General features: G+C 29.7%; 1 protein-coding gene and 1 non-coding gene across 2 annotated transcripts; both read right to left on the minus strand.

Moving 5' to 3' along the window:
* Window positions 1-173: 173 nt before the first annotated feature.
* LOC105974120 (large ribosomal subunit protein uL15y) lies at window positions 174-883 on the minus strand. Its single transcript, XM_012999183.2, has one exon. It carries the CDS (start codon window positions 746-748, stop codon window positions 308-310), a length of 441 nt encoding a protein of 146 aa, XP_012854637.2. The 5' UTR covers window positions 749-883; the 3' UTR covers window positions 174-307.
* Window positions 884-4,584: 3,701 nt separating this feature from the next.
* Window positions 4,585-4,658, minus strand: TRNAN-GUU (transfer RNA asparagine (anticodon GUU)). The gene has a single exon. It is a non-coding gene; the product is annotated as a tRNA-Asn (tRNA).
* Between the last annotated feature and the right edge of the window lie 4,968 nt (window positions 4,659-9,626).

Raw genomic sequence — 9,626 nt, forward strand, 5'->3', positions numbered from 1 at the left:
ACAAATAACAAAACAATATATATCGATTCAAAAAAAGAATCGGTTCGAAGGATCAATCAAATCAACAGATACATTACGATATTTCGCAATGAAGCAAAGAGAGATCCCTGAAAACATTTCCATATATATTGATTGACAGAAATTCAATAATCTACTGTAATACCAAAAATCACTTAATAAAAAAGTCAATGTCAGATTCATAGCAATATTAAAAATCCATCCTTCAATCAAAATCTTTTCAACCATAATAATAATAATAATAAAAATAAAAATCCCCATTGCATTAAATTAAATTAAAAAAAACTAACTAAGCAGTGAGCAAAACAGCACCACCAGCTTCCTTAATCTTCTTCTCAGCAGTCTTGGATACGAGTTTGGCCTTCACGACGACGGGCTGACCGGCGGGCAGCAAACCCTTGCCCAAAACCTTGAAGTACCCGAACTGAGTGACGTCAATCACCGGCGCGTTGTCCTTGGTGGCCTTGTCCTTGACCTCCTGCGGCACCATTGACCAGAGGGTGTCGATGTTGACCGTGGGGCAGAAGAACTTGTTGCGTAGCTTGTGGAAGTACCGCATACCGACCTTCCCGAAGTAACCGGGATGGTACTTGTCGAACAGGATCCGGTGGTGGTGCATACCTCCGGCGTTACCCCGCCCTCCGGGATGCTTGCGGTGCTTTCCGATACGGCCGTGCCCGGCGCTCACGTGGCCGCGCTTCTTGCGGTTCTTCCTCAGTGCGGTTGTCATTTTTGAGGGAGATCGGAGGAAATGGTGTGTATCGGCGCTGCTGATGAAAAATGAAATCTAGGGTTTGGAGGAGGTTATATATATATATGTATCGCCATTGGGCTTTTTCTATCAGTGTAGTGTAGAAACGTAGTTGCGCCTAAAAACGCATAAGCGAGTATAAGTTAAAGGCTTTTCGTACGAGATTTTATTGAGGGTAAATTACAGCCACCCGAGGTATGGTCAAATTACGAAAACCCCCCTCTTGTTTGAATAATTACAACTGCCCCTCAACTCCTTAAATTTAGTGGAATCTTCGAGATTATTATGGAATATTATCACTTTTTTTACCCGTTTTATCTCATTAGAACTCTACATTTTGAAGCAAGATGATCATAATATGTGTTTTTTGGCTTGTATATATCAGATTGTGGTGCATCAAAAACTGTATTTTTACACAAAACGAGTACAAACTAGAGCACATTCCATGAAATCTAGATGATTATGTTGAATTTGGCACCATAAGGGTGGAGGTGTAAGAAAAAAATCATAGTTGAGGGGTAGATGTAATTATCCAAACAAGAGGGGTCTTTTCGTAAATTAACCATATCTCAAGGGGGTGTTTGTAATTTACCCTTTTATTGATATATTTATACTATATATAATAAAATAATAGCAAAATATAGTATCCAATATTGTACGTTTCGTACAGGGGTGTAAATCAGACGAATCGGATAGGAATTAGATTGGAAGAATTAGCCCTTTCGAAAACATATTGATTTTTATCGGAAGTGGAAAACCAGTTCCAATTTTGTTCCTATTAGTTATGTATTGATTTTTTAAAATTTATCGATATGAATATATTCGATTAATTGGTCCAACAACAATTAGATGTTATTTATAGAATAGATACCCAAAACAAGATAATATTTTTAAATTTTTAAATATTGCATTTTTCAACATATATTTTTAGCTGTATAATTTAATTATTCTCTTAGTTATTCCTTTCAATAATTTTTTTTACGGTATCAGAATTTAAAATACAAATTAAATTATGATTGATGGGGGTAAGTGTTACAAATAATACTTTAGGGGAGTAAGTGTTACAGATGGTATACTATAGGAATGTAAACTGTATTTAACCCTACTATAAAATTCAAATTTACACATATATTTTCTTGGTGATTATTTTTTTAACATAAAACTAATTTGCATATCATGATCGAACCACATGAATCAATCAAGCTAAAAATAGTCTTAAATTTTCAAAATTCAAATTACCGAATCCAAAATTCAAATTCAAGTAATATATGAATTTAAAATTCAATTTCTGACTATATATTCAGTGATATTAATACATTTTCCTAATTAAATAATGTTTTACTTTTTTATTGTATCCCAGCCTCCTTCTTCTCCTTCTTCTTCTTATTTCATAATTTATGTTTCATTATTAATGTCACTTGCCGCGGATGTACTAAATAGAAACCGTCACTTGTATATCTTCTACTAGTAAAATCTTCAATTTTATTTTTTTTGAGTAAATAAAATCTTCAATTAAACCCCATAAATTATATATTAAACCAACTGTACCCTTTTTTTTCTTAATTCTTTTTAAAGACAAGTCACCCTCTTTCATTATCTTAAAAATTTGAATCTTTTCAACTTTATAATAAAAAAATATTATAGTATCTATAATTTATATTCTTCTCTTTTTACTAGTAGGTTGAATTATTATTATACTAGTATTTCACTTAGGGTCCGTTTGATTGTTCTTAACGAGCCTCTTAATGACAACTTTGTTGATTCGGTAAGCATTTGCACCATTCAGGGCATTTGATAGTAATAACTGAATGGTTCCAAAATGATCTGAACTATTCAGCCGGAAAATCAACGCCAGGTGAATAAGTGCAGAAATGTATGAAAATTATACCACCACTATCCAATATTTTAATATTTTGTTTTCAATGTATTCTCCACTTTTGAATAGATTTATTAATTATATTATGTACATCTGAGGTATTATTCTTCTTCTTTCTTTCTTTCTTTCTTTCTTTCTTTTTTTTTTTTTTTGTCTTTATCTATTTATAAATTGGCCTCTTAAATATTAAAATAAATTGCTAGTATACCTTAAAAATATTATTTCATTTATGTTTACAAAATCGTATGTTTCATCATTTGTCTTAAAAAAATCTAATATGCATTATTAATTTTTTTTTAAAAGTCCTCATGGAGGTTTAAAGAAAAAACTCAAATACTTTTATTTTTGTTCATGATATTTCTTTTGAGAGATGTAGAATAATTTATGAGGGATATTTTTCAATTTTATTAATAAAGTAAATCATGCTAAAAAAATTATATTTATAAATATATTTGGACAATAATTCAATTAACAAATATATTTGTATTTAATTAACCAAGGTTAAAACAGTAATATGCTACTATTCACATATTATTGATCTTAAACTATCAAACAAGTTTAATGGTTCAGCATTCAGTATTCAGAAACAACTCTTAACCATTCAGCTATGAATTCAGCATTCAGTATTCAGTGCTTAATCGTATCAAACACAACCTTAGTGTGATGCACGAGATCCCTTCAACATGCATATGTCATAATATAAAACATAATTCAACAAAAAAAAAACATAATATTAGACTACTATGGTGTACTATGGTATACTACAGTATGCTATGCTATGGTATACTACGATATACTATGGTGTACTATTCCAAACTCTATCGTTCTACAACTCTCACCCGCCGCCAAACCCTAACTTCCAATATCTTCCAGCCACCATTAAATCATAGCAACCAATAAATTTCAGCCGCCGCCAAACCCTATCAACCAAAACCTAGTCGTCCACCAACCCTAGCCGCCGACCAAATTAAACCCTAGCTATCGACCAAATTAAACCCTAGTCGCCATAGCCGTCGATCAAGTTAGAAGCCTAGCCGACGACCAAATTAAAATCTAGCCGGCATAGCCGCCACCTTCCGCCATAGATCTGACCTCCACCACCATAGTCGTCGTCGTCGTCGCCTCTTGCCTCCATAACCATCCCCTTATTGTCGCCGCCTCCACTGCCATAGTTGCGCCATAGCCATCCCCCCTCAACAATGGAGTGAAGTGATGGAGAGGGAGATCGAGAAAGAGAGAGATAACAAGAGAAAAGAGAGAGAGCGTGACTGAGAGAGAACGAGCGAGAATGAGAGAGAGAAGAGGGAAGAAATAAGAAAGATGGATCTGAGATAAACGTGAATTGTAGAATTTATGGATTTAGGTTGCGTCCCAATTTGGGATAAAAAAAAGGTAAAGGATGTGGGTCATATTAACCCTTCAAAAAAACCAAAGAAATATTCAGAACTAAAATAGGATCGAAAATCGGATTTTCCGGTAATTTTATATACCATAGTAATTCCGTTCCAAAGAAATTCGGAAGAATCAGAATTAAAAACTTCAGAAATCAGAATGAAAAATATGGTTCCAAATTCGGATATTTTCATATCAGAATTGGCTGAATTCGGAAATTCCATTATATTTCCCACCCTTATATTTAATATATCAAAATCGTTCGAAATAAATTTATTATAATAGTTTAAATATGTGTGAAATGATTAAATAAGATAAATTTATTTAAAATTAAATATTAAGAATAAATTAAATTGAATACCACTTTTAACATAGTATTTATTAAGAATAAATCAAATTGAATACTAATAAATAATAATACATTTTATTATAATAGTTTAAAATATGTGTGAAATGATTAAATAAGATAATTTTTATTTAAAATTAAATATTAGGAATAAATTAAATTGAATACCAAAAACGCTAAGAATAAATTAAATACCAAAAACGCTAGAAGGAGGGGTCGAACCTCCGACCTTGTGGTTAACAGCCACACGCTCTAACCAACTGAGCTATTCCAGCTTAATGTTTGATTCTCCAAACGTATGCTATATCCTAAACTTTTATATATTTGCACATTAAGTTTTTCAACTTATTCGAGTAAATTATCTCAAATATCCTTATTAATGGGTGGTTATATACGCAGGCGCTATTTTGGCGAACAAGCACTTTTTTACCATAACTTTTTATCTTTTTACTTTAAGTTTTTACCATTTTACATTTTTATTTCTAAATTCTATAATCCTTTAAAAACCGAATTTCAACATTCATTGCAAAAAAAATAGATATTCAACAATTTCTGAAATGGATCCAACAAATATTGACCCGGAGGTAATATTTTCATTTTTTCTCGAATCTTCAAGTACTCGTTTGATATTACCGAGCACATGCCATGTGCTCGCGTAATATCACACGAGTACTTGATTTTTTTTTCTTGTGTTCGTGAGAGTTTGCACGAGCACATGGCATGTGCTCGTGCAACATCACACGAGAAGATGAATAATTTTATTTTTTTTGTTCGTGTTATTTTACGCGAGAACCTTCTCAATGGTCGTGTAAAATCACGCGAGACCTGAGTCGGTGCTCGTATAAAATCACGCGAGCGCAATTTTTTTTTATAAATAATAATAATAATAATAATAATAATAATAATAATAATAATAATAATAATAATAATAATAATAATAATAATAATAATAATAATAATAATAATAATAATAATAATAATAATAATAATAATAATAATAATAATAATAATAATAGTAATAATAATAATAATAATAATAATAATAATAATAATAATAATAATAATAATAATAATAATAATAATAATAATAATAATAATAATAATAATAATAATAATAATAATAATAATAATAATAATAATAATAATAATAATAGTTTGAAAGGACTAGTATTCTCATCTTCCTCTCGTTTTTCTTGATCATTTCTATAAATACTGATTTTTTCTTTTATTTTTTAAATGGTATCAGAGCCATGGGAGTAAATATTATATTTAGAATATAGTTCTTGATCTGGCACATATATTAAAATATTCTTATGAATATTTTTGGAATGAAAAATACTGTTAAAAACAGTATAATTGAAGATTATGACATTCCAGATAACCTGGGTCTACTTAATAAGTGGACTATCCCTAAAATCGAACCAAAACTGGTTTACAAACTAGGAACCTTTGAAAAAATAGGTCTTAGACAAATTGTTAAAACAACTGAATCATCAGTTCCTCTTCATGATGAAGAAATGGTTATAAGACTACTTAATAAAAGTGACTTAATTCCTTTTAAATTCCATAAATTTCTTCATATAGGATGTGTTCAAATTGCCTTCAGACCATTAACTCTTGAAGGATTACCTGAAAGCTTCCTTGCTACTCTTAGAGATGGCAGGAATCTAAATTGGAAACAATCCCTTATGGGAATTATACAATCCAGTCTGGCGCATGGCCCAGTCTACTTTGATGTTTATCCTAATCTTTCTTTATCTCTTTCAGATGTAAACATCTTAGATGCTTTAACTTTAAATGTTAAAACACATGGGTATAATTATATACAAGGAACAGAAGTCATATGCATTTGTTATAGAATTTATTATAAACCTCTTTTTACTTTAAATCCTATGTGCAAACGAGTTGATAAAAATTCCAATGAAACTATTCTTATTGAAACCAATTTCAATAAATCAAAGATTACAACCCGAAGATCTATCAAATGGGAAGAAATTGTTTTTCCAGATAATTGGATTATTGAACAAGCTATTCCTAGAAATCCTATAATAAATGATAGGTTTCAAAATATTGTTCAGACTAATGAAGGATCTGTACACATACAATTTGAAAATCAACAAAAATATCTGCCTTCTCTTCATAGATCTAGCTCAAGTCATTCATACATTTCACCTTTTGACTATAATGTGGAGATTCCACAAACCTCTAGAGCTTCTACTTCCTGTTTAAGGGAAGATATTAGACCTGAAAAAGAAAGTCATATTGATGAAATTATAATAAACAGAAATAATATTGTTCACAATATTAAAGAAACTGATACATTATCAGATATGAATTTCACAATATAATTTATGGATTTAAACCCAAAGATCAATTTTGCTAAAGGATCTAGTGCAAGAGCACAGATTAATGAAGAATTTTATGATCCCAAATGGGATGAATTTAGATTATGGTATTTCAAAAATTTCTCTAAAGAAGAATTTGAATACTTTATTAATAGTTTTTATGAATTATGTGAAAAACATAATGAGATTATATATTATGTTCCTTGGTTCTTTAATACATTTGTCAAAGAATACATTTCTGTTATTGAAAGAGATTATAAGCTTCAAATAGGACAAATACAAAAATCTGTTTTCCCTCCGCAATCAGCTTTTCAAATAGAAAAAAATAACAAACAAATTAATTTTACTGCTTTTTCAAAATTACTTGAAAATGATATGCTTCAAATTACTACAAGACATATAAATCAACTTTTTGAAAAACAAAACTTCACCAACCTTTATTTAACTATTCTTGGTGAAGAAATCATATTTTTACAAGATAGAGTAGAAAGAATAAGTTCTGCTATAAATCAAATTAAACCAGATGTTCATATACAGACTAGAAAGGAAACTGATATAGTTTCCATTGCTTCTTCTTCCATCCAGCCTCCTCCTGAAGTCAGAGACTTTAAATTTAAAACCTCTGCTTCTCAACTTGAAAATTTTATAGAAGAAAAATTTAAAGCCTTTAACATTTCTGCTTTAGATGATGATACTAATAACATTGATGAGGTTAATAAAATGAAATGGGCTGACAAGCCTACTCATAATAAATATTATTATAACAGACCGACTCCGTTGGATGTTCTTCATGAAGAACAAGAATATATTATCTCAAATAGTTATAATGGGAAAAGTATTTATGAATGGAATGTTGATGGAAATACTGAAAAGCATATTTTTACTCTTGCACATCGTATGCTCATGTATAGTACTGTTTGCAAAACTGCTAATAATACTGACAAAAATATAGCCAAAATGATCATAGCTGGTTTTACTGGCCAACTTAAAGGATGGTGGGATAATTATTTAAGTCTCAACCAAAAAAATGATATTTTAGGATCCATTAAAAATGAAAATGGTAGTCAGGTAGAAAATGCTGTGTATTCTCTGATAACTACTATGATTGAACATTTTACAGGTAGATATACTGATAATAGTGATACTATACGAACCCTTCTTAGTAATCTAAGATGTTAAACTTTAACTGAGTTTAGATGGTATAAAGATACTTTTCTTTCTAGAATCTTTGAATTACCAGAATGTAATTCTGGTCATTGGAAAGCAAAGTTCATTGATGGCCTACCAAGTCTTTTCGCCGAAAGAATTAAGAAAATTCTTAGAAAGGATAATTTATCTATCCTCTATGATACATATACATATGGAAATCTCATAAGCATATGTATCCAAGAGGGATTATCCCTCTGTAATGATTTAAAATTAAATCAACAAATTAAGACTCAAAATCGTCTTGAAAAAAGACAACTTGGTCAATTTTGCAACCAATTTGGTATGGATATACCAAAAGTAAATAATAAGGAATTCTCTTTCCAAAAAAGAGAGAGAGATCCTAAACAAAAATTTAAGAAAAAAAAAGAATATAAAAAAAAAGAAAGAGAAAGATATCGTTTTAAAAGGAATAAAAATTCTAAAAGAAACTCTTCTTTAATATGTCACAAATGTGGCAAACCAGGCCATTATGCTAATCAATGCTGGGCCAAAGAAAAAATAAAAAATCTTGATATCAATGATGACATAAAAGAAGAAATTTACGATATTATATTTTATAATTCTGAGTCAGAAGATAATCCTGAAACAGACTATAAATCTGATTTTTCTGAAAGCTCTAATAAGAAAATGGACAATGATTCCATCTTCTCAGAGGAAGAATGTGAGAATTGTAAACAAGGAAAATCTTGTATTAATCATATTAATAACACCAATGATAATAATGATGAATTTTATAGACTCATGTCGCAATTTAAAGATTTAAATATAAATGTCCTCACTGATAACAATATTTTAGAATTCCTAAAAAGAATAAAAGATCCAAATTTAAGAACAAGTATTATTGATCAGATGGAAGATATACCTTCTACTTCTAAAGAAGCAGAAGATAATTATGTTCCTCCTTCAAATATATCTTATTCTATGACAGAAGTTAATAAGCTTTTAAAAAATAAATATACTAATCATAATACTGTTACTATACAAGATTTATCGTATGAGATTGATAATTTGAAAAATGATATTAAAATACTCAAAAGAGAAAATTCTCTCATTAATAATCGTATCTCTGACATTAAAAAAGGGAAAAATATTATTCAGGAAAATTTTGAGGAAATATCCTTAGAAAAAAATCATCTTTCCACAATTACTATGATCATATCTCAGAAATGGTATACTAGAATTATCCTTCTTATTGATAATACATATAAAAGAGAATTTATTGCCATGATTGATAGTGGTGCTGATTTGAATGTTATACAAGAAGGTCTTATCCCTACAAAATATTTTCATAAAACTTCTCATTCCCTGTCACATGCTGGTGGAAAACCTCTCAACATAAATTATAAACTTCCTAAAGTCTATATTTGTAAGGATAAAAATTGTATTCCTTCCAGCTTTCTTTTGGCCAAAGACATTTCCAGCCAACTCATTCTTGGTCTTCCATTTTTACATCAGATATATCCTTTGACTGCTGTTAATTCAAAAGGTCTCACAGGTACTTTTGAAGGAAAACCTATAATTTTTGAGTTTATAACAAAACCTATACAAAGAGTTCTTAATGAACTACAAGAGCATGTTGACAGAAAAGAATTCCATATCAATTCTTTAAAAGAAGAAATTAGTTTTTTATCTATTGATGAAAAACTTAAAAATCCCAAATTACAGGATACGATTAAAATTATCCATAAT

The sequence above is a fragment of the Erythranthe guttata genome, chromosome 9, assembly GCF_056151865.1.
Source record: "Erythranthe guttata isolate IM_541 chromosome 9, IM_541, whole genome shotgun sequence".
Taxonomy (NCBI): domain Eukaryota; kingdom Viridiplantae; phylum Streptophyta; class Magnoliopsida; order Lamiales; family Phrymaceae; genus Erythranthe; species Erythranthe guttata.